Source organism: Tamandua tetradactyla, chromosome 5 (genome assembly GCF_023851605.1).
Source record: "Tamandua tetradactyla isolate mTamTet1 chromosome 5, mTamTet1.pri, whole genome shotgun sequence".
NCBI classification, from domain to species: domain Eukaryota; kingdom Metazoa; phylum Chordata; class Mammalia; order Pilosa; family Myrmecophagidae; genus Tamandua; species Tamandua tetradactyla.
Window position 1 is genome coordinate 30,235,327 of NC_135331.1, and position 26,063 is coordinate 30,261,389.

Here is a 26,063-nt window from a genome sequence, read left to right on the forward strand (position 1 = left end):
ATTTATCTGGAAGGGCAGGGTGCCCCGAATTGCTAAAAACATCTTGAGGAAAAAAAACGAAGCTGGAGGTCTCGCGCTGCCTGACTTTAAGGCATATTATGAAGCCACAGTGGTCAAAACAGCATGGAATTGGCATAAAGATAGATATATCGACCAATGGAATCGAATAGAGTGCTCAGATATAGACCCTCTCATCTATGGACATTTGATCTTTGATAAGGCAGTCAAGCCAACTCACCTGGGACAGAGCAGTCTCTTCAATAAATGGTGCCTAGAGAACTGGATATCCATATGCAAAAGAATGAAAGAAGACCCATCTCTCACACCCTATACAAAAGTTAACTCAAAATGGATCAAAGATCTAAACATTAGGTCTAAGACCATAAAACAGTTAGAGGAAAATGTTGAGAGATATCTTATGGATCTTACAATTGGAGGCGGTTTTATGGACCTTAAACCTAAAGCAAGAGCACTGAAGAAGGAAATAAATAAATGGGAACTCCTCAAAATTAAACACTTTTGTGCATCAAAGAACTTCATCAAGAAAGTAGAAAGACAGCCTTCACAATGGGAGACAATATTTGGAAATGATATATCAGATAAAGGTCTAGTATCCAGAATTTATAAAGAGATTGTTCATCTCAACAACAAAAAGACAGCCAACCCAATTACAAAATGGGAAAAAGACTTGAACAGACACCTCTCAGAAGAGGAAATACGGATGGCCAAGAGGCACATGAAGAGATGCTCAATGTCCCTGGCCATTAGAGAAATGCAAATCAAAACCACAATGAGATATCATCTCACACCCACCAGAATGGCCATTATCAACAAAACAGAAAATGACAAGTGCTGGAGAGGATGCGGAGAAAGAGGCACACTTATCCACTGTTGGTGGGAATGTCAAAGGGTGCAACCACTGTGGAAGGCAGTTTGGTGGTTCCTCAAAAAGCTGAATATAGAATTGCCATATGACCCAGCAATACCATTGCTAGGTATCTACTCAAAGGACTTAAGGGCAAAGACACAAACGGACATTTGCACACCAATGTTTATAGCAGCATTATTTACAATTGCAAAGAGATGGAAACAGCCAAAATCTCCATCAACAGACGAGTGGCTAAACAAACTGTGGTATATACATACGATGGAATATTATGCAGCTTTAAGACAAGATAAACTTATGAACCATGTAATAACATGGATGGACCTAGAGAATATTATGCTGAGTGAATCCAGCCAAAAACTAAAGGACAAATACTGTATGGTCCCACTGATGTGAACGGACATTCGAGAATAAACTTGAAATATGTCATTGGTAACAGAGTTCAGCAGGAGTTAGAAACAGGGTAAGACAATGGGTAATTGAAGCTGAAGGGATACAGACTGTGCAACAGGACTAGATACAAAAACTCAAAAATGGACAGCACAATAATACCTAATTGTAAAGTAATCATGTTAAAACACTGAATGAAGCTGCATCTGAGCTATAGGTTTTTGTTTTGTTTTGTTTTGTTTTGTTTTGTTTTGATTTTACTATTATTACTTTTATTTTTTTCTCTATATTAACATTCTATATCTTTTTCGGTTATGTTGCTAGTTCTTCTAAACCAATGCAAATGTACTAAGAAATGATGATCATGCATCTATGTGATGATGTTAAGAATTAATGATTGCATATGTAGAATGGTATGATCTCTAAATGTTGGGTTAATTTCTTTTTTTCCGTTAATTAAAAAAAAAGAGAAGGGATAATTGGAGCTGAAGGGATACAGACTGTACAATGGGACTGGATATAAAAACTCAGAAATGGACAGCACAATACTACCCAATTGTAATGCAATTATGTTAAAACACTGAATGAAGCTGCATGTGAGGTATAGGTTTTTTGTTTTTGTTTTTTTTGTTTTTTTTCTTTCTATTATTGGTTTAATTCTTATTCTGTTGTCTTTTTATTTCTTTTTCTAAATCGATGCAAATGTACTAAGAAATGATGAATATGCAACTATGTGATGTTATTAAGAATTACTGATTGTACATGTAGATTGGAATGATTTCTAATTGTTTTGTTAATTCTTTTTTAATTAATAAAAAATAAATAAATAAATAATAGGCGGAGTGCCAGAAAATTCACAAATACATGGAGGCTCAACAACACACTCTTAAACAACGAGTGGGTCAAAGAATAAATTGCAAGAGAAATTAGTAAATACCTAGAGGCGAATGAAAATGAAAGCACAACACATCAAAACTTATGGGACGCAGCAAAGGCAGTGCTAAGAGGGAAATTTATTGCCCTAAATGCCTTTATCAGAAAAGAAGAAAAGGCAAAAATGCAGGAATTAACTGCCCATTTGGAAGAACAGGAGAAAGAACAGCAAACTAATCCCAAAGCAAGCAAAAGGAAAGAAATAACAAAGATTAGAGCAGAAATAAATGAAATTGAAAACATGAAAACAATAGAGAAAATCAATAAGACCAGAAGTTGGTTCTATGAGAAAATCAATAAGATTGATGGGCCCTTATCAAGATTGACAAAAAGAAGAAGAGAGAGGATGCAAATAAATAAGATCAGAAATGGAAGAGGAGACATAACTACTGACCTCACAGAAATAAAGGAGGTAATAACAGGATACTATGAACAACTTTATGCTAATAAATACAACAATTTAGAGGAAATGGACGGGTTCCTGGAAAGACATGAACAACCAACTTTGACTCAAGAAGACATAGATGACCTCAACAAGCCAATCACAAGTAAAGAGATTGAATTAGTCATTCAAAAGCTTCCTAAAAAGAAAAGTCCAGGACCAGACGGCTTCACATGTGAATTCTATCAAACATTCCAGAAAGAATTAGTCCCAACTCTCCTCAAACTCTTCAAAATAATCGAAGTGGAGGGAAAACTACCTAATTCATTCTATGAAGCCAACATCACCCTCATACCAAAACCAGGCAAAGATATTACAAAAAAAGAAAACTACAGACCAATCTCTCTAATGAATATAGATGCAAAATTCCTCAATAAAATTCTAGCAAATCGTATCCAACAACACATTAAAAGAATTATACATCATGACCAAGTAGGATTCATCCCAGGTATGCAAGGATGGTTCAACATAAGAAAATCAATTAATGTAATACACCATATCAACAAATCAAAGCAGAAAAATCACATGATCATCTCAATTGATGCAGAGAAGGCATTTGACAAGATTCAACATCCTTTCCTGTTGAAAACACTTCAAAAGATAGGAATACAAGGGAATTCCTTAAAATGATAGAGGGAATATATGAAAAACCCACAGCTAATATCATCCTCAATGGGGAAGAATTGAAAACTTTCCCCCTAAGGTCAGGAACAAGACAAGGATGTCCACTATCACCAGTATTATTCAACATTGTGTTGGAAGTTCTAGCCAAAGCAATTAGACAAGAAAAAAGTAATACAAGGCATCAAAATTGGAAAGGAAGAAGTAAAACTATCACTGTTTGCAGACGATATGATACTATACGTCGAAACCCCAGAAAAATCCACAACAAAATTACTAGAGCTAATAAATGAGTACAGCAAAGTAGCAGGCTACAAGATCAACATTCAAAAATCTGTAGCTTTTCTATACACTAGCAATGAACAAGCTGAGGGGGAAATCAAGAAACGAATCCCATTTACAATTGCAACTAAAAGAATGAAATACCTAGGAATAAATTTAACTAAAGAGACAAAAAACCTATATAAAGAAAACTACAGAAAACTGCTAAAAGAAATCACAGAAGACCTAAATAGATGGAAGGGCATACCGTGTTCATGGACTGGAAGACTAAATATAATTAAGATGTCAATCCTACCTAAACTGATCTACAGATTCAATGCAATACCAATCAAAATCCCAACAACTTATTTTTCAGAAATAGAAAAACCAATAAGCAAATTTATCTGGAAGGGCAGGGTGCCCCGAATTGCTAAAAACATCTTGAGGAAAATAAACGAAGCTGGAGGTCTCGCGATGCCGGACTTTAAGGCATATTATGAAGCCACAGTGGTCAAAATAGCATGGTATTCCATAAAGATAGATATATTGACCAATGGAATCAAATAGAGTGCTCAGATATAGACCCTCTCATCTATGGACATTTGATCTTTGATAAGGCAGTCAAGCCAACTCACCTGGGACAGAACAGTTTCTTCAATAAATGGTGCCTAGAGAACTGGATATCCATATGTAAAAGAGTGAAAGAAGACCCGTATCTCACACCTTATACAAAAATTAACTCAAAATGGATCAAAGATCTAAACATTAGGTCTAAGACCATAAAACAGTTAGAGGAAAATGTAGGGAGATATCTTATGAATCTTACAACTGGAGGCAGTTTTATGGACCTTAAACCTAAAGCAAGAGCACTGAAGAAGGAAATAAATAAATGGGAGCTCCTCAAAATTAAACACTTTTGTGCATCAAAGAACTTCATCAAGAAAGTAGAAAGACACCCTACACAATGGGAGATAATATTTGGAAATGACAGATCAGATAAAGGTCTAGTATCCAGAATTTATAAAGAGATTGTTCAACTCAACAACAAAAAGACAGCCAACCCAATTACAAACTGGGAAAAAGACTTGAACAGACAACTACCAGAAGAGGAAGTACGGATGGCCAAGAGGCACATGAAGAGATGCTCAATGTCCCTGGCCATTAGAGAAATGCAAATCAAAACCACAATGAGATATCATCTCACACCCATCAGAATGGCCATTATCAACAAAACAGAAAGTAACAAGTGCTGGAGAGGATGCGGAGAAAGAGGCACACTTATCCACTGTTGGTGGGAATGTCAAATGGTGCAACCACTGTGGAAGGCAGTTTGGCGGTTCCTCAACAAGCTGAATATAGAATTGCCATACGACCCAGCAATACCATTGCTAGGTATCTACTCAAAGGACTTAAGGGCAAAGACACAAACGGACATTTGCACACCAATGTTTATAGCAGGGTTATTTACAATTGCAAAGAGATGGAAACAGCCAAAATGTCCATCAACAGACGAGTGGCTAAACAAACTGTGGTATATACATACGATGGAATATTATGTAGCTTTAAGACAAGATAAAATTATGAAGCATGTAATAACATGGATGGACCTAGAGAATATTATGCTGAGTGAGTCCAGCCAAAAACTAAAGGACAAATACTGTATGGTCCCACTGATGTGAACGGACATTCGAGAATTAACTTGAAATATGTCATTGGTAACAGAGTCCAGCAGGAGTTAGAAACAGAGTAAGATAATGGGTAATTGAAGCTGAAGGGATACAGACTGTGCAACAGGACTAGATACAAAACTCAAAAATGGACAGCACAATAATACCTAATTGTAAAGTAATCATGTTAAAACACTGAATGAAGCTGCATCTGAGCTATAGGGGTTTTTTTTTTTTACTATTATTACTACTTTTATTTCTTTTCTCTATATTAACATTCTATATCTTTTTCTGTTGTGTTGCTAGTTCCTCTAAACCGATGCAAATGTACTAAGAAACGATGATCATGCATCTATGTGATGATGTTAAGAATTACTGATTGCATATGTAGAATGGTATGATTTCTAAATTTTGTGTTAATTTCTTTTTTTCCCGTTAATAATAAAAAAAAAGGATGAGGAGTTGGAAAAAATAGGATTTAACAAATGAGTATGACTGCTGAATCACTATATTACTATTACCTCTAGGCTCCAGTATCTTGGAGCAGCTAGAAGAAAAAATCTGAAACAGTGAAATAATAACCCATGACAGACTCTGAAATCTATTCTGTAACTACTTGTTGAAGTGTACTTTGAAAATTATTGTTTTTTCTTTCTTTTCACTGTATATGTGTTATATTTTCACAATAAAAAGTCTTTAAAAGGAAAAAAATCATAACCAAATAATAAAAATAATAATGTGTTGTATGTGAAAGAAATAAGATTAATGTAAACTAAGTTCTATAGTTAAAGTAGCATTGTAATATCTTTCATTAATTGTGAGAAAGGCATTATAGAAAAGCTACATGTCAATAATAGGGAGATATAAGGAGTCTGGGATTTTTTTATTTGGAAGAAATGATAGTGTCCTCATACTGTCTATAGTGATGAATTCATAAATATGTTATTCATCAAAAGCCATGATTGCACACTTAGGATGGATTTTCTGGTGTGTGATTTTAAATTGTCTTTTAAATAAAAAAACACTATCATACATGTTGTTTATACAGGTATATGTAGCATTCAACCAAAGAAATGATATGTCCCAACACTGGACCAAAAATATCTTTGCTAGATTTTTTGAGAGATGGAATGATCTACTAAATGTGGAAAACTAGTGGATTCTTAATGGAAGCATTCAAAACATTTAAATTTTTCCTTTTCCCTAGTTAATATTCAAAGACTTACACAAAGATGGAACCCCACTATGATTCATAGAAGCTTTGAGTCAGGGCAAGGAAATGGAGACAGAAGAATCAATGAGAGACACCAGCACTAATGAAGTAATGATTCCCAGACAAACTCATAGCCCAGCCTGACTGCTGAGTCATGTCCAGCGTTTGAGTAGAGGAGAACTCAAAGGTGAAAGCAAACAAATGTGTGCACATGGACAAAATGCCCCAGTCCTTTTCTTTCTCTACACAGGGGGCTTGGCCTCAGTGATTTACACAGACACCCTCCAGACCATCATCATGCTCATAGGATCTTTTATTCTCATGGGATTTGGTAAGTGAACACAGCCAGCTGATGGCATGTGAGAAGTGCCTGGGACTGGAAATCATGGGATGTGTTTCTGCTCAGTCTCTCTGGGCAACTCTTAAACTACTGTGTCCCATTTCCATCTGGACTCATTTTCCCATCATTAATCTAATTCCCATCATTGAAATGTCTCTGTGACTTCTCTTTCTGCACTATATTGGCATGAAGAAATGGGGGAGAAAGAGTTGACTCCTTTTAGAAAATTGTTGCATAGGTAAATTTTCCTGTTTGACATTGTTTCTTTGTATCCATATTAGACAAAATCAATGCCAATGAGTTCACATTTTTGCAAAAGTACTGATTCAATTGATTCAAAGCACAAGTGCCTTTCATTTACATAGAATCATCATAAAATGGAAATTTAGCTTTTGAGGAAAATTTGGATAACTGAATATTAACCTCATTATGACTGTTTCAGATGGAAATCCATTCAAAAATATTATTCACAACCATGGATTGAATGTTCCTCAATAACTCTGACTTGTAACCACCAGCGGTTATTTCAATCTTTTGAGTAAATCATTCCTACAGGCGTTATTGATAAACTGAACTCATAGTTTACTAATTTTTGTTTTCTTTTACTAATCTTTGGATAAGAAATTCATGCACATAGTAGAAAGGCCATACCATGAAAATACACCTCTCTTCATCCCACTCCTATTCTGCAGCCAACGTGTTTCACCTATTTGAACTGCAGGAAGAACAACAATCCTGAATATACATGCATCTGGTCACAGGGCTTCAATGTGCATGAAGCAAAAACTGGTAGAACTACAAAGCAAACAGATTCACAATGAGAGCTGGTGGTTTCAACGCAATATGGACACCACTATGACATGTGGCTTTTTAAATTAAAATTAAATGAAATTAAAATTCAGTTCCTCAGTCACCAAGCCCCATTTCATGTGTCTGATGTATGGTCAGTGGATACCATATTGGACAGCACAGATGTAGAACAGTCCCATCATTACAGAAAGTTCTGTTGTATAATGCTTCCCTGGAAGCATCTCCTAGGACCACTTTCTTCTGCATCTTTCTATTTAGTTAGCAAAAACATCTACATAACTTGTGCTAACGTTTTTTTGTTTTGTTTCAGACCTCAATAATGTATTCCCTGGCAAATTATTCAGCCTCTGTAAGCCTCTCTTCTCTCATCCTTAAAATGGGGAGATCAGACTCCCTCATCTCTTAGTCTCCATGGATTTTTGTTACAAATCACATTCCCTTTATCAGAGCAATTCTCCTAGTTTGTAGTTGCTCAACTCTACTCCTCACTAGGCCAATCTCCTGCCCTGTTCATTTTGTTTTGCACATAATCTCATCCACTTACTGCCCAGCTAAATGTCTGGCACATAGTAGTGCTCAATTAAATAACTAATGAGGAAGTGAGTTAATGTTGATCTCATCTCTACAGTTGTATGATACTTTGAGAAATTTTAAATTGTATCATAGGTAAAATCAGCAGAAAACCAGCCCATTTCTAAGGTTAGACCAGCCAGGCCCCGGGGCAGGAAGAGAGGCTGCCATGTCCTAGCCCTTTCAGAGTAGTTGGGGCTTTCTGTGGCTAATTTCACTGGATTCCTTCATCATTAGCTCACTTTCAAATTTGTTTCTGCTCTGGATGGCTGTGAGACTTCAATATCAGTCTGTTGTATAACAGTTTCACTTTTACTTCATAAAGCTAGAAACTAAATCAAAATTTGAAATTGTATTATAAGGAGAAAAGAGAAAGAACAATTTCTTTATATACCATGTGAAAGTAAATTTGGTAGCAGGACCAATACTGATGTAGGTACTAGAAAAACATGGATTCCAAAAGAAAAACAATGAGGGTTTGACCAGATTGATGGGTTAGGGTCTTTATAAAGGAATAATCATGAACTCCAAGTGTCTTAGACTTCTGTCAGACATTTCACTTTTTCTGATCCCTTTTCAGCATTTGCTGAAGTTGGAGGCTACGAGAGTTTCACAGAGAAGTACATGAAGGCCATCCCAACAGTAGTCGAGGGTGACAACCTGACCATCAGCCCCAGGTGCTACACTCCACAGGCAGACTCCTTCCACATTTTCCGAGATGCTGTCACTGGAGACATTCCATGGCCAGGAACGATTTTTGGGATGACCATTGTAGCTGTGTGGTACTGGTGCACAGATCAGGTGATGTGTGTGTATATGTGTGTGTGTGTGTGTTTAAATGTTCATGTTGTTCTTTTCCTTCTCATAGAGGAGGATTTAGTTTCTATTTTGTGTCAAATTTACGCACACACTTCGTAAAGAGTCCAACGGTTCTACAAGACTCGTTTTGAAAAATAGCAGCCCAGTACCTGGCTCCCTCCCCTGCTTCTTATCCCTCAGAGGCAAATACTACAAACACTTTCAGCTACTTCAAATGAGTATTGTGATATTTATTTCTGTCTCTAAATCCTTACACTGAATGTACAATCACAACCAGCACAGACATCCTCTTGAAACTCATTAGAAACAAAGACTCTGGCTACCCAGATCGGCTGGATCAGAATTGGCTTGGTTCTGATCAAGAGTGATTCAAATAACATGTTTATGCTGCTTCCTCTCAGTTTCACAGTTCTAAGGTTTTTTTTTCTATTGGCTTCTGCGATAAGAAATGATGATTTAGTTCTCCAGCAACTTTGCATCCTCCATCACATGCACACACAGCTCCTGTCCCTCCATCCTCCCAGTAGATTTAAATCACAACTGTGGTGAGACCAACATTCAGTGCTTCCAATTTGTGACTAAATATATATATATATATTTATAAATATATTTTAAAATAAATCTAAAAATATGCATAGACATATAACTTACAGCTGAACCACATGGTCTTTTTTTCTTTAATGGCTTTTTTATATCCCTGGAATTAATAATTATCTTAATTTCGGGGTGGGGGCAAAATTACATTTTCTTGGAAATTAGTAAATAAACCCCAAAAGCTCTGAAAATTGCCTAAATCTCCTTTCAATACTTGCAAATACATCAGATATACTGCTAAAACCTTTTCCTCACTTTCTCCTAGAGCTCTTTGGCCTCTCCCAATCTAGCAGGTTGGTGTCCACCCTCAAATGAAATCTCTTCACTACCATCTTGGGGTTCCCTTTGCCTATCTCTTGGGTTATATCTCTTATTTCCAATAGCCATGGCTTCTTTCTTGGCTTACTTTTTCAGGGCAAATAAATCCTCCAGTAGCTTTCTGAGAAAGCCTCAGAGGAGGTATATTTGTCATAACTTTGCATGTTTGAAACTGTCTTCACTACATTCTTTCCATAGTTGATTCTTTGGACATATGCAAACTTCTAGGTTGTAAATAATTTTCTTAAAGGCATAGATTCATTGACTTTGTTGTCACTGTTGAGAGGCCTGAGTTTTTTCTGATCCTTGATCCTCTGAGTGTGACCTGTCTTTTCTACTTGGAAGCTTGTTTTTCCTTTGTCCTCATTGTTGTGAAATTTCACCACAATGTGTCTTTGGTATGCATCTATTTTCATACATTGCAGTGAGCCACTAGGAGCCTATTTAATCTGGTAATTGATGTCTTGGTTAATTTGGGGAGATTCTTTGTTTGATTCCTTCCATTTTGTTTTCTCTTTTGCGATGTTCTAGGGTGTTTGGTTTTGGTCTTCCTGAGCTGGTTTGCTGGTAGTCTTATCTTTTCTCCTCATTTTCTATCTCTTGGCCTTTTTGCTCTAGCTTCCTTAGATAATTTCCACAATTTTATCCATCAGGACTTTACATTTTTTATTTTGAAGATCACATTAATTTTTTTGTTTTTGCTTCTTTATTCCATTTTTATAGCATTCGTGTCTTATTTTTTCAAATTTTGTTCTCCCTGAACAATCTCTGTCATCTTCAAACTTATAGTTTCACAGTCTTTAACCCATCTTGAATCAATGATACTGTGTGTTATTGTGTGATTCAGACTTATTTTCTCTACATAGTGAACTGGTTTCCCAACATATCTACTAAGGAATACATCTTTTACCATTCTGTAGGTAAAAAATGCAAGTTCTGCATTGTGCAGAACCATGTTCATCATTTATATTTCACCTCTGACCACCCCCTAACTTGTCTCCTGAAAGTAGCTGTACAATCACACTTTTATTAGATGTCTGACCCTGCTTGTTTATGGGTAGGACTCCCCTTCTCAACTGTAATTTTTGTTGTCCCTCCAACTGTCTGCTTTTATATTCTGAAGAAATCTAGAGACAAATATATACAAGTTTCTACTCTGCTAACTATCTAATTATGGTATTTCTATGGCAACAGGTTTGATTTCCCAAGGAGGCAACTGCTCCCTAACCACAGAAAAAGACTGACGAGTATATGGCTTACTTAAGCCTACAATATTAAAAGGCCCAGTTAACACAGTGCAATCAGTAGCAATAGATTTGTACCTGGAGGAATGCATAGCCATTGCTGCATTGTAATCTGGGAGCAATAAACCTATTTTCATAGTAGCTGATATTTATTCCTGCTACTTCCTGCTGTGCACCAAGGACCTTACACACATCAAAGCAAATATTCAGAGTAAATTACAAGAGATAATTCCATTTTAGGGATGCTGAAATTGAGACTCACAAGGGGCAGATATCATATAGGAAGAATAAGGATGTGAATCCTGATCTTACTCCAAACCCCATTATTTTGCACTGACCATGATGTCATTTCTGTCATAACATTAAATCTCAAAAAGAGATGCTCACCTTCTCTGTAACCATCTTCTGGTTGTTTCATGAGTCTGTTGGGTCTTCCTGGCAGGTCATTGTGCAGCGCTGCCTCTCGGGCAAGAACATGTCCCACGTGAAGGCGGCCTGCATCATGTGTGGGTACCTGAAGCTACTGCCCATGTTCCTCATGGTGATGCCGGGAATGGTCAGCCGCATCCTCTACACAGGTAAGTGTTTTTAAAGTGTAGTAAAATCTTAAAAAACTAGAAGGGAAAGAACCCAGCTGATGGTCAAAACAGAATTTCGGAACTTGTGCCATGGGCCAGAGGCAAGAAAATTTGGTGTATTTGACTCTCTGCCTTGGCTCCTTCCTGCTGCCAGCCTATATCCTGTAGGTGTTTTAAAATGGTGAGCGGCCTAGATTTAAGCAAGTCTAGAGGATAATATAGAGAGTCCTGGAGGATGAAGTAGAATTGAGTGAGCTGTGGAGGTTGAGTCCTGTGGTATCTCTGACTGAGAAGACACTTTGAGATGTACGGGCACTTCTTCTTGGTCCTTCAGATGGGTGAAGAGCTATGCCAGATTTTCACTGTTTGGATTGGATCGATGGTCTACTTTAACTTCTGAGACAGCTGAGAATAAGTACTAGTATTGAAAATCTTCCTAAAAATCAATTTTCTTTCTTTATTACAAAGAGTGAAGGAAATATAACCAAACTTTTCTTGGCTAATCAACACCTTTGCTTATTATCGAGACAATCCATCAAATAACACTGAATCTACTTCTTGTTTTTGCAACTGGGCATCATTTTCATTTCAGAGAAATGATAATCTAGTTGTTTAAAACACTAAAGGATGTATAGATCTCAAACAAGTAGGAAATGGCTAAAGAAATTATTATATTTCTTCTTTCTGGAAAATTACGCTTGAGAGTGAAGACCTCCTCTTACATGTAGGTGAAGGTACCAGACTAACTATAACTGAACACAGGAAGAACTTCTTGGGTTTTTGTGTTTTTACCCATGGATTCAGTGCTTCTGGGAGAATTTATTCTCCTGATGCTTTTCTGGAGGCAGGCATCAACCCCCTTGTTTGCTGCAGTGCTCTACCTGGACCACATTCCAAGGAAAACCCTGACCCATAGGTCAGTGAAAGGGAAGCTGCAGGTGTGAAAGGGGAGCCAGATCTGTGGTATGAACACTCAGCAGTATAATTCAAATTTGAGTTTCCAAGCTCTAGATAAACATCTTTGCTCCTGTAAACCTACAGCTTATTTCTTTGCCCAGCGATTATGGGCTGTTGTTTCGTCCTCTCTGAACTCACCTCTGAATTCCTCCTCAGATAAGGTGGCATGTGTGGTACCTTCCGAGTGTATGAAATACTGTGGTACTGAAGTCAGCTGCTCTAATTATGCCTACCCAACACTGGTGCTAGAGCTGATGCCTGACGGTAAGAAAGCATCAGAGCTAGATACTGCAGAGGTCTTCTGTGAAGATAGACCATTAGGAAGGATGGGGATAAATCTTGCTAATTCTGACTTCTATTAATACAATTCAATTTATCAAACATTTCTTGAGCACCTTCCATAGGCTACTAGCCCTGTGCTGTGCCCAGGGCATACAGAAATAAACCAGATATAGTTCTTGCTAGAAGAATCCTTAGTCCTTCATATTTAAGATGATTCCAAAAATAGAGTATATTTGAATACCTTAATTGTCAATAAAAGAATGTCACAGCCATAAACATATAAACTCAAGACTAGAGGTCATCTTTAGACCAATTATACCAAATAATGTCTTGACCTATTTTCTTTACAACTATTTATTGCATGCCTATTATGTGCCAGGCACTTCCCTGCTGCTCAAAAATATTAGTGAAGTAGGCACAAAATCCTCAAACTGATGCTCACTTCTAGTTTTACACATGAGCATTTGCAACACGAAAGGAGCATGGCCCACTACTGACATCATCCATCCACCGCATCTGTCACTGTCTTAGGAGGTTAGCAGCATCTCTAATGGGCAGAGGAAGAGGCTGTCATAATGCCTCAAAACCTCAGCTTTGCCCAGCCAAAGACTTCTTACGCAGTACCACCTGCCAAATCTCCAGTTATCACAAGTCTTCAGGAAACCAATAGTTCCTGCCCAAAGAAAGGCTAAATTGCATTGTTTTTTCTCTACCAAAATCTGCTTCCAGGAGATGACCTCCAGTTTTATAATTAGAATTAGGTAGTTTTCTGGATTGCTCTCAAATCCCTAGGAAATATGCAGGGCTCTTTACTCTTATCTTGGAATGACTCCTTGGTTTTGTAAGACTCTCATAGACCATGGCCTCCAGCCCCTAATAAGTGCTTGCACCTCTTCTGGTCCCAGGGCTCCGAGGCCTGATGCTGTCAGTCATGTTGGCCTCTCTCATGAGCTCCCTGACCTCCATCTTCAACAGCGCCAGCACCCTCTTCACCATGGACCTGTATACCAAGATCCGGAAGCAGGCGTCAGAGAGAGAGCTCCTTATTGCTGGACGGTAAGAGAACCCTGGTTTCTGCCCAAAATATCTGTGGAAAAGTGCAAATGAGGATGTGAACTGGAGCTACCACACCTTTGATTCCATTGAAACTAGTACGATTTCTAGTGTGGGAGAAGGGGCATTAGGAACATTTAATTCAACTTTATCTTTTTCCTGATATGAAAACTGGGTCCATACTTTTAAACAGAATAGTTACTTTTCCAAATTTTCAAATGCTGCTGGTTGTCTTTTATTTCTGACAGTCACATGCTTGATGTGTCTGAGGAGAGTACCCGGGGAGCAATTGGGAGAGCAGTGAAACATCAGGTCGAGAGGCAGCCGAAGGCCATCACAAGACTCAGAGTTTATCCTATATGTGATCAAAAGTAATTGACTCTGAAAGAGCCTAGGAGGGACATGATTTCAGATGATGATAACAACAAGCATAGGAGAGCAGTGTTCACTGAATCTTTTCTGTGGCACAGGCAATGTGCAAGGACTGTCTGTGGTAACGTTGTCGTATTGCAAGGTTGTAGAAGTTTTGTGAGACTTAGGTGAGTTGTTGGTGCCATGTTCTCCTGCCCAAATGCTTATTCCTCTCTTCCTCCAAGCACCACTGCTCTATTTCAGGTGCACACAGAGAAATGCTGACCTTTAACAGATGGTCGAGTAAATGATACTTTGTTGTTCACACAGCAAACACAGGGTACTGTGAGGTTTAGAAAGGAGAACTCATGCCCCCCAGACTCCAGGAGCTGTAATAGATTTTGGCTGCTTACCAATATTCCAATCAATTCTTTCTCTCTGCCTGAGAACTCAAGTAGTAAAATACATAATCAGCATTTCTTGCCACTTCCTCAGCATTCAGGATTTAGAGATGTCTTAATTCTAAACTATGCCAACTAAGTGTCCCATAAGCTGGAGAAAAAGAAAAGAAAAATATGGGCGTCTCCTTTCTTTATCATACAAATCATTACTTACTAATAGAAGCAGTATTGTGTTTATTTCTAATTAGTTCATTATGAGTTTAGGATTAAAGATAAATCAATCAATTACTGACATTTAAACTGATTTTATGAATGGTTATTTCATCACATGGTTGAAGAAAAGACTAATTATTGACAAGCAGTTGCTGTATCAGCATTTTACTCGTGGATAATTATTAAATGAGGGTTTATGGTAGGACAAAGGCCTTTATTTTATTGGGAAAAATCAATGAGAGGCCACAGAATGCATGTAAGAACTAAAGTTCAAGGCAGGTTCCAATAATAGTTTCAGTTAGAGTTAATGTTAATATTTTCTTTCCAGGTTATTTATCATTCTACTAATTGTCATCAGCATTATGTGGGTCCCTCTTGTACAGCTATCTCAAAATGGGCAACTTTTCCATTACATAGAATCAATTTCTAGCTACCTTGGACCTCCAATTGCAGCAGTGTTCCTGCTTGCCATTTTCTATAAGAGAGTCAATGAACAGGTAGGCAAATTGGGAAAATTTTTCCTCTGATAAAATGAGAAAAAAACTTGTTTATTCTACTGGGTTAGAAAAAATGCTTCCTTTTCACCCTAATTATATCTCTCAATTCTTCATCTCAATTTCACTTGCAGCCAGCTACAATTCTTGATGCTTATTCAATTGTATAAATTTATAATGCATATTCATAGTGTAGTTTTAAACTTCCTGTGAAATACAAAGTACATACAAAGTACAGGGCTGAAAAACACAGGTTTTGGAGTCAGACTGCCAGGGCCCAGTCTGAGTTCTGGCACTAAATACCATTTTATTTCCAGCAAATCACTCTTTTTCTTCTATGCCTTGATTTCCTCATATGTAAATGAAGATCATAGTACAGTTATTATGGAGTTGTTCTGAGAATAAATGAATTAAAATATCTAAAGTGCTTTTTAAGAAGAACTAGCATACCAAAATAAGGGTTCAAAATATGTTAATTGCTATTATAATCCATGTAATTGATCAACTGTAATGGACCATGTGATTAAATTTAATTGTTTGAAGGTGTTACCCTCATTATTTTAATGCTCAGATAAGGAACAGGCTGAGAGAGGTTACCATCCTTATGCCTTGAACATTTACTTTGTATGAGTATGTGGGGTAATTGGGATGCAGGCTCAGGTATTTCTCCATCCAAAACTCATTCTCCTGACCTCAGTGCAGCACTGTTTTCCTTAATTATTAACACCTGGGGCAGAGAAACAGGGGCACATGTCCCACCCCTACCACCTTCACAGCAAAAATAAATGCTTTTGGTTGTCAAAAACTTAATAAAACTGTCCAAACTACATGAGGTCAGCTTTGTAAAGTGTTTAACACAAATAAGTTCTGTATATTCTACAAAGTGAATCATAATTTTAAAGCTATATGTAAATGAAAGTTAAGAGAAACTATTCAGCTTGAGATGGGGTAGACAGGAGGAATTAGTCTCTTAGACTCTAGAGAAGCTACAGTGCAATGAGATTTCAGAATTGCAGAGAACAATAAGCATATGTATTTGGTGCTTTCCTAGCTTTGATAAACTTGTGTTTAAGGTTAACCATTTGTTGGCCCTTAAGTCAAAAAAGCAGATAGTGCAGTAATTATGACTTCTCTTCTTTTCTCAATAAGTGAATTTGTTCTGGTTTCTTTTGCAGGGAGCCTTCTGGGGTCTCATCATTGGCCTCGTCGTTGGCCTTGTCCGTATGATAGCGGAGTTTGCCTATGGGACAGGAAATTGCTCGACTGCCAGCAACTGTCCCAAGATTATCTGTGGAGTGCACTATCTGTACTTTGCCATCATTCTCTTTTTTATGTCCATCCTGGTCGTCCTGGCAGTCTCACTGGTAACAAAACCCATTCCTGATGTACATGTGAGTAATGAGTAATGAATTTGTGCTCACTTTTAAAGAACAGATCTTTGCCTTTTCATCTCCCAGTCACAGGCCTATGGAATCATAGAACTTCATAGCACTAGAGGTAGAAGGAACCTAAGAGATCATCATCCAGTTTACACCTGTATATGCAGCACACCAGGAAATAAAATACAAGGGATTAGGAAAAAGTCTCCATCCTCAAAAAGCATCACAATACTGTTGGCATGTAAATTAACACCATTGTTATAGGAGAAAAAGAGATTAATTGGCATTGCCTAAAAAGTTGAGAAAGGCTTCACAGCAGAATCGTAAACTGGGCTGGCCCAGTTAGGGGAGATAGGATTTTATATCCTGCCTAAATACATGCACAGAGATGAAAAAAAGATCATGGTAGCTTTCAGAACGGAAAAAAAATTAGCATGAATAATATCCAAGGTTGGTGAGGATATGTGGAAATGTCCATGCCCCAAAATGGTTGGTGAATGTATGAATTTGTAGCAAGGTATTTGTCAGTATTATCAATTTTTAAATTCTCATATCCTGAGTTAACAATTCTTTTTATAAGAGTCTAATATGTCATAATACTTTTATAACTTCGAGATGTACAGAGGACATTCTCTCTAGTGAGGTTTCTAATAGAAAAAACAAATTGGCACCACCCAAATTTCTATCACTAGAGGAAAAGTTACACAAAGACTACTTCACTGAAAATTATGCAGCTATTTAAAAGCATAAGGAAGCTCTGTTGCTGCTTTGAAAAAATTCCCATCCTATGCTTAAGTAGGAGCAAATACTTGCAGAATAATACCACTTTTGGAAAATGAATACAACTAGACATGTATAGATAGATATTTGTGTACATATACAAAAATCTCTTAAGGCACACACAAATTAAAGTGTGAACAATAGGTATCTCAGGGGCATGTAAAGGGCCAAAAAATATGAAATGTTTTTAAAAATTTTAAATTTTGAAATATTAAACATAGTAATATTGTTTAAATTTCTCACTAATGTGTATAACCTTTATGTGTTTTTGCATTTGTCAATCATAATCTCCACTTCAAACTTAATTCCCTTTTTCCTTAGGGAATAACCAGTTGCTTATGTGTGGTTGGGGAAATCTGAGGCCCCAGGATGATCCAAATGAATTTACCAAGTACATGCCAGTAGAACTCATGACTAAATATTGTGCTGAGTATTGGGAGTTGAACTGATTAAAGAACATTAGAAAACATCACAATTTTCAACAAAATCAGTCTAAATGTTAGACTCTATAGAAATGACTATAATTTATTATTTGTTTTAAGAAAAAAATTTGTTTGCAGGCCAAGTGAGACCATTTACCTAATTTATGTCTAGGTAAACTCTTCCTGAACACTGAGGTGGAAGGCCAGCCCTCTGCCTCTGGGGTAAATTCACCCTTTCCACATGCACAGGTAGATCCACTGTCCTGGCCTGAGGTTTCTTATGTTCAGACCTTAGCTTCCATGGTTCTGCCTATGAGGTTATTTTTCCTTTTATTTTACCTTTCCAGTCCAGACTGGCAACAGTTCTGCTTATATAAATCTTGCAAAAAATTTGTTGACTTGGCATGTAGCATATAGGGATCAAAGCCATCAGAAAGTAGGATTTTCCACAATTACTTTCTTGATATCTCCATTCCCAATCTTGGCTTGTCTTGTAATGGCTGACTGGTTCCTGTTTGGTTAAATCCTCACATGGTCTTACTTTCTGGAAGCACAGAATTTTCCAGATCAACAACCTCTCATTTGCCTGTAACCAAAAATTCATTCCTCAGCCTATCCCTCTCTTGTCACATTTTACCATAAGCTTCAAAGAGAAACCAGGCTGCATTCTCCACACTCAGTTTGAAATTCTCCTCAACCAAATATCCCAGATTGTCACATTCAAATTCTCCCTTCCATGAAGCACAGGACTCAATTTTGCCAAACATACTGCCACTTCAAAACAAGGGTCACCCTCCTTTCAATCTGCAACAGTCATATCTTTAGAGTCCATATTTCAACTGACAGTCTCTTCAAAGCAATCTAGGTTTCTCTGTCAAGCTCATCATAATTCTTCATAATCCTCCCCTTATCCATTCATAAAGCTGTTCCAACATGTTTGGTAGTTGCAAGCTCAGTAGCACCTCCTGGTACTAAAGTCTGTTATAGTTTGCTAAGGCTGCCAGAATGCAGTATGCCAAAGACAAATTGGCTTTCATAAAGGGGATTTACAAATTTGCAATATCTCGGAGGAAAAGCAGCTGGCTTTCCTGTGGGTTTCTCTGGTATATGGTGATGTCTGCTGGCCTTCTTTTCTTCCAGCTTCTGGGTTCAAATGACTGTCTGGATGTGGCCCTTCTGCATCTGAAATGTCATAACCAGTTGAGCACTTAGCTGAGTTGTGCTTGGCTGTGCTGAGTTGTTTTTCTCTCTTCTGACCTCTCCTGTTAAGCCTTCAGCTAATTAAATTAGGCATCATTCATTTCAGGTGGCACTCCCCTTAGCCAGCCACAGATGTAATCAGCCACAGACGAATTTCACACAGCAACAGAACAACTGGACACCATCACCTGGCCAAGTAGACACCTGAACCTAACCACTACAGAGCATATGCTGGATTGTAAATTTAAACCCTATTTGATCCTTGGAAACATTTCCTTATAATGACCCAACACTGATATTTATTCATTGTGTTAAATTGCATGTCTTGGAACTATAGCCAAAAAAAAGAGAGAAAATAGTAACGTACTCTCAACAGCATAAATGCTATTTACTTATTTTTGATGTTTTAATTTTCTTACAGGCAAAGTATAAAAAACTTAGTTATATTTACAGAAAAGATAATATTTTGTAGAACTTAGTTAAAAGTTATGGTAGAGGTGACCCAAGTTGGTAAGGAGATTGGTAAAGGGACATGCAAGTGTGTAAATTGCTTTCAGTTCTAGTGAATAATACAGAGATCCTATAGAGAATTGATGGGACCCAAAATAGAGCTTAAGAAGATACTTTAAAGTTATAAAATTCAGCACTAGATGGTTAGTTTCATAACTAAGCTGACACATGAGGTTTAAGATTCAGAAAAAAATATGTCACAAGTAACATTTTAATAATAGACAATGAGTGAAGATAGGGTACAGTAAATGAGCTAAATCCTTGACTTTTCTAACTTATAAAATCAGAGTAGGGGTTTTAAACATAATATTTAGTGTTTCAAAAATACCAGCAGAATTAAAAATGGAAACAATTAAAAATTGTTAGTGCATTTCTGTGAGTGGTTGTGGTAGGAGAATTTTTCTTTGCGATCTCTCCTGTGCTGTCTGGTTTTTAAATCCTTATAATAAATAAAGGTACTACTGTATTATTTCACAGATTTCCCTGTCACTAATGTACTTGTGAATGGTCTCTGTTCAGCTATATCGCCTTTGCTGGTCTCTTCGGAACAGTACTGAGGAACGAATCGATTTAGATGCAGAAGAGAAAAGACAGGAAGAAGTTGATGATGGTGTTGAAGAAGGTAATGTCTGTTTTGTCATTGTTTTCATGTAGGAATTCTGTGTGCCTGGCTTGGTTTTTAAAGGACACTAAACTCAAGCTCTGAGTAAGCTGTCACATTTGCAGCAAAAAAAAACTTTAAAATCTTGACTTCCAAAGATGGAAGATGGTCATGTTAAGGAGTATAGGATTTAGGCCATCTGCTAGGACAGTTAGTAAATACGTAAGAACTCTCTGAAATAACTGGAGGATTTTGGGGGCACGTGTTGGACACTAGTCAGAAATGAATAGAAAAGCAAGACAGATAAATTGCAGCAAAATGCTGTAAGTAAATCATTTGACCCTGTGAAGGTGATAACCCTCCCCCACTGGCAGGGCAGGTTTCCCACTTCCTGATGGAAAACAGGAACCAGGCACCAATTGCACATTGATGAACAAATTTGGATGGCTGATACCTGTCCCAAGTAATGATAAATTTACAACACAACATGAAAGAAATGGGAAGTTCTGTTTCAGCCCCACTCCCTGCAGGGAGGACTCAGGAGGTGACAGGAAGACAGAGTCTTCTGGAGTTGGTTGTGGCAGTTTGTTGTAAGATGGCTCTGCACCAAGAAAAGGGGTAGATAAAGTCAGTACCTACTCTGGTTCTTGACTGGTAAAACCTGGGATTCTGGAGACCAGCTCTGAGAACAGTGACTTTTTTAAGCAGCCCATTAAAGAAAGCAACTGGCAGTCATTCCGTTTTCAGCCACTCCCTGCAGGGGCAGAAGTAGCATTCCCTGAGAGGCACTGTTACCATTCAGCAGTGGAGATAGTTCCCTGAAGGGAGGATCTTCCCCAAGAAAAGAGGGGGCAGGGCACAGTGGTAGCCAGGGTGATCATTTAGAGAATTTAGATTCCAGAGGCTAAAATATAAGAAACAGTTTCAACCTCCCAAAAGATCATACCCAGGCTTTCTCTCAAACACACACTGACACAGGTAAGTGGGGCTGCCTAATAATCACTGTAGCTTTTCATACCTACAGGCAACACTGGGCTGAAGAGCAGCTTCTCCCCAAGAAGAGGGAGTGCCATGCCCAGCCAAGGCTGTCGCCATTATTTAGATAATTCAATGCCAAGAGTAGATAAATTAGAAATGATTTTGACCCACTATCCCCTCAGCCTCTGTATTAACAACATTTCCAGCAGGGACAGGGTTGGCTGCAAATTAAAGGCACAGTACCATGTTAGGTCTGTGGCAAGCACTGGGCTGGAGAATACCCTCTGCTGGGCAGGACAGGAAAAGCACAGAAATTGGCTTCACAGGAAAGACTTGTACCCTGCTGGGTCTCATCTCCCCTCCTGCTCGGAAACCTCGATACTGATCTACACTCACTTGTGAGTCCTGGACCTGTCTTGTCTGGGAAAAACTGACTGGAGTAGATCCTCTCAGCAGGGACCAAGGTCCCAGAATCAACCCTCCATGTAAAAGTCACTACTGATAATGAAAAGAGTGTAAACATATAGAGGCAAATTAAAAAAACACAAAACAGATCAGATCACAATTCACTGAGGATGGTGGCAGGAAAGAGAAAGCTTTTTCTTGTGGGGAAAACAACTGCACAAAAAGAGAAATCTCAAAAATCATTCTACATATCCTTTTTTTATTAATTAAAGAAAAAAAAGAAATTAACACAACATTTAGAAATCATTCCATTCTACATATGCAATCAGTAATTCTTAACATCATCACATAGATGCATGATCATCATTTCTTAGTACATTTGCATCAATTTAGGAAAAGAAGTAGCAAAACAACAGAAAAAGATATACAATGTTAATATAGAGAAAAAAATAAAAAAAATAATAATAGTAAAAAAAGAAAAGGAAAAAGAAAAAAAAGATACAAACAAACAAACAAAAGAAAAACCTATAGCTCAGATGCAGCTTCATTCAGTGTTTTAATATGATTACTTTACAAGTAGGTATTATTGTGCTGTCCATTTTTGAGTTTTTGTATCTAGTCCTGTTGCACAGTCTGTATCCCTTCAGCTCTAATTACCCATTATCTTACCCTGTTTCTAACTCCTGCTGGACTCTGTTACCAGTGACATATTCCAAGTTTATTCTCCAATGTCGGTACACATCAGTGGGACCATACAGTATTTGTCCTTTAGTTTTTGGCTAGACTCACTCAGCATAATCTTCTCTAGGTCCATCCATGTTATTACATGCTTCATAAGTTTATTCTGTCTTAAAGCTGCATACTATTCCACCGTATGTATATACCACAGTTTGTTTAGCCACTCGTCTGTTGATGGACATTTTGGCTGTTTCCATCTCTTTGGAATTGTAAATAACGCTGCTATAAACATTGGTGTGCAAATGTCCGTTTGTGTCTTTGCCTTTAAGTCCTTTGAGTAGATACCTAGCAATGGTATTGCTGGGTCATATGGCAATGCTATATTCAACTTTTTGAGGAACTGCCAAACTGCCTTCCACAGTGGTTGCACCCTTTGACATTCCCACCAACAGTGGATAAGTGTGCCTCTTTCTCCGCATCCTCTCCAGCACTTGTCATTTTCTGTTTTGTTGATAATGGCCATTCTGGTGGGTGTGAGATGATATCTCATTGTGGTTTTGATTTGCATTCTCTAATGGCCAGGGACATTGAGCATCTCTTCATGTGCCTTTTGGCCATTTGTATTTCCTCTTCTGATAGGTGTCTGTTCAAGTCTTTTTCCCATTTTGTAGTTGGGTTGGCTGTCTTTTTGTAGTTGAGTTGAACAATCTCTTTATAAATTCTGGATACTAGACCTTTATCTGATATGTCATTTCCAAATATTATCTCCCATTGTGTAGGCTGTCTTTCTACTTTCTTGATGAAGTTCTTTGATGCACAAAAGTGTTTAATTTTGAGGAGTTCCCATTTATTTATTTCCTTCTTCAGTGCTCTTGCTTTAGGTTTAAGGTCCATAAAACCGCCTCCAATTGTAAGATTCATAAGATATCTCCCTACATTTTCCTCTAACTGTTCTATGGTCTTAGACCTAATGCTTAGATCTTTGATCCATTTTGAGTTGACTTTTGTGTAGGGTGTGAGATATGGGTCTTCTTTCATTCTTTTGCATATGGATATCCAGTTCTCTAGGCACCATTTATTGAAGAGACTGTTCTGTCCCAGGTGAGTTGGCTTGACTGCCTTATCAAAGATCAAATGTCCATAGATGAGAGGGTCTATATCTGAGCACTCTGTTCGATTCCATTGGTCGATATATCTATCTTTATGCCAATACCATGCTGTTTTGACCACTGTGGCTTCATAATATGCCTTAAAGTCAGGCAGCGCGAGACCTCCAGCTTCGTTTTTTTTCCTCAAGATGTTTTTAGCAATTCGGGGCACCCTGCCCTTCCAGATAAATTTGCTTATTGGTTTTTCTATTTCTGAAAAATAAGTTGTTGGGATTTTGATTGGTATTGCATTGAATCGGTAAATCAATTTAGATAGGATTAACATCTTAACTATATTTAGTCTTCCAATCCATGAACACGGTATGCCCTTCCATCTATTTAGGTCTTCTGTGATTTCTTTTAACAATTTTTTTTTATTTTTCTTTGTATAGGTCTTTTGTCTCTTTAGTTAAATTTATTCCTAAGTATTTTATTCTTTTAGTTGCAGTTGTAAATGGAATTCGTTTCTTGATTACCCCCTCAGCTTCTTCATTACTAGTGTATAGAAATGCTACAGATTTTTGAATGTTGATCTTGTAACCTGCTACTTTGCTGTACTCATTTATTAGCTCTAGTACTTTTCTTGTGGATTTTTCCGGGTTTTCGACGTATAGTATCATATCATCTGCAAACAGTGATAGTTTTACTTCTTCCTTTCCAATTTTGATGCCTTGTATTTCTTTTTCTTGTCTAATTGCTCTGGCTAGAACCTCCAACATGATGTTGAATAATAGTGGTGATAATGGACATCCTTGTCTTGTTCCTGATCTTAGGGGGAAAGTTTTCAATTTTTCCCCATTGAGGATGATATTAGCTGTGGGTTTTTCATATATTCCCTCTATCATTTTAAGGAAGTTCCCTTGTATTCCTATCTTTTGAAGTGTTTTCAACAGGAAAGGATGTTGAATCTTGTCAAATGCCTTCTCTGCATCAATTGAGATGATCATGTGATTTTTCTGCTTTGATTTGTTGATATGGTGTATTACATTAATTAATTTTCTTATGTTGAACTATCCTTGCATACCTGGGATGAATCCTACTTGCTCATGATGTATAATTCTTTTAATGTGTTGTTGGATACGATTTGCTCGAATTTTATTGAGGATTTTTGCATCTATATTCATTAGAGAGATTGGCCTGTAGTTTTCTTTTTTTGTAATATCTTTGCCTGATTTTGGTATGAGGGTGATGTTGGCTTCGTAGAATGAATTAGGTAGCTTTCCCTCCACTTCGATTTTTTTGAAGAGTTTGAGGAGAGTTGGTACTAATTCCTTCTGGAATGTTTGATAGAATTCACATGTGAAGCCGTCTGGTCCTGGACTTTTCTTTTTAGGAAGCTTTTGAATGACTAATTCAATTTCTTTACTTGTGATTGGTTTGTTGAGGTCATCTATTTCTCCTTGAGTCAAAGTTGTTTGTTCATGTCTTTCCAGGAACCCGTCCATTTCATCTAAATTGTTGTATTTATTAGCGTAAAGTTGTTCATAGTATCCTGTTATTACCTCCTTTATTTCTGTGAGGTCAGTAGTTATGTCTCTTCTTCCATTTCTGATCTTATTTATTTGCATCCTCTCTCTTCTTCTTTTTGTCAATCTTGCTAAGGGCCCATCAATCTTATTGATTTTCTCATAGAACCAACTTCTGATCTTATTGATTTTCTCTATTGTTTTCATGTTTTCAATTTCATTTATTTCTGCTCTAATCTTTGTTATTTCTTTCCTTTTGCTTGCTTTGGGGTTAGTTTGCTGTTCTTTCTGCAGTTCTTCCAAGTGGACAGTTAATTCCTGCATTTTTGCCTTTTCTTCTTTTCTGATATAGGCATTTAAGGCAATAAATTTCCCTCTTAGCACTGCCTTTGCTGCGTCCCATAGGTTTTGATATGTTGTGTTTTCATTTTCATTCGCCTCGAGGTATTTGCTAATTTCTCTTGCAATTTCTTCTTTGACCCACTCGTTGTTTAAGAGTGTGTTGTTGAGCCTCTGCATATTTGTGAATTTTCGGGCACTCTGTGTATTATTAATTTCCAACTTCATTCCTTTATGATCCGAGAAAGTGTTGTGTATGATTTCAATCTTTTTAAATTTGTTAAGACTTGCTTTGTGACCCAGCACATGGTCTATCTTTGAGAATGATCCATGAGCACTTGAGAAAAAGGTGTATCCTGCTGTTGTGGTATGTAATGTCCTATAAATGTCTGTTAAGTCTAGCTCATTTATAGTAATATTCAGATTCTCTATTTCTTTATTGATCCTCTGTCTAGATGTTCTGTCCATTGATGAGAGTGGTGAATTGAAGTCTCCAACTATTATGGTATATGTGTCTATTTCCCTTTTCAGTGTTTGCAGTGTATTCCTCACGTATTTTGGGGCATTCTGGTTCGGTGCGTAAATATTTATGATTGTTATGTCTTCTTGTTTAATTGTTCCTTTTATTAGTAGATAGTGTCCTTCTTTGTCTCTTTTAACTGTTTTACATTTGAAGTCTAATTTGTTGGATATTAGTATAGCCACTCCTGCTCTTTTCTG

General features: G+C 37.4%; 1 protein-coding gene across 4 annotated transcripts in view; it reads left to right on the forward strand.

Moving 5' to 3' along the window:
• The window catches only part of LOC143683928 (solute carrier family 5 member 4-like), a 90,927-nt gene that overhangs the window by 52,655 nt on the left and 12,209 nt on the right, over nt 1-26,063 (forward strand). For 3 of the 4 annotated variants that reach the window (XR_013175734.1, XM_077160418.1, XM_077160417.1), the window contains 8 exons: nt 6,664-6,744; nt 8,714-8,934; nt 11,551-11,686; nt 12,800-12,907; nt 13,831-13,981; nt 15,272-15,440; nt 16,613-16,828; nt 20,248-20,350. Coding sequence is in view for 3 of the 4 variants with exons in the window: in XM_077160418.1 (XP_077016533.1) it covers nt 6,664-6,744; nt 8,714-8,934; nt 11,551-11,686; nt 12,800-12,907; nt 13,831-13,981; nt 15,272-15,440; nt 16,613-16,828; nt 20,248-20,350 (1,185 nt within the window). In the remaining variant the exon portion in view is untranslated. The remainder of the gene's footprint in view (nt 1-6,663; nt 6,745-8,713; nt 8,935-11,550; nt 11,687-12,799; nt 12,908-13,830; nt 13,982-15,271; nt 15,441-16,612; nt 16,829-20,247; nt 20,351-26,063) is intronic. The other variant, XM_077160419.1, reaches the window with a different exon arrangement.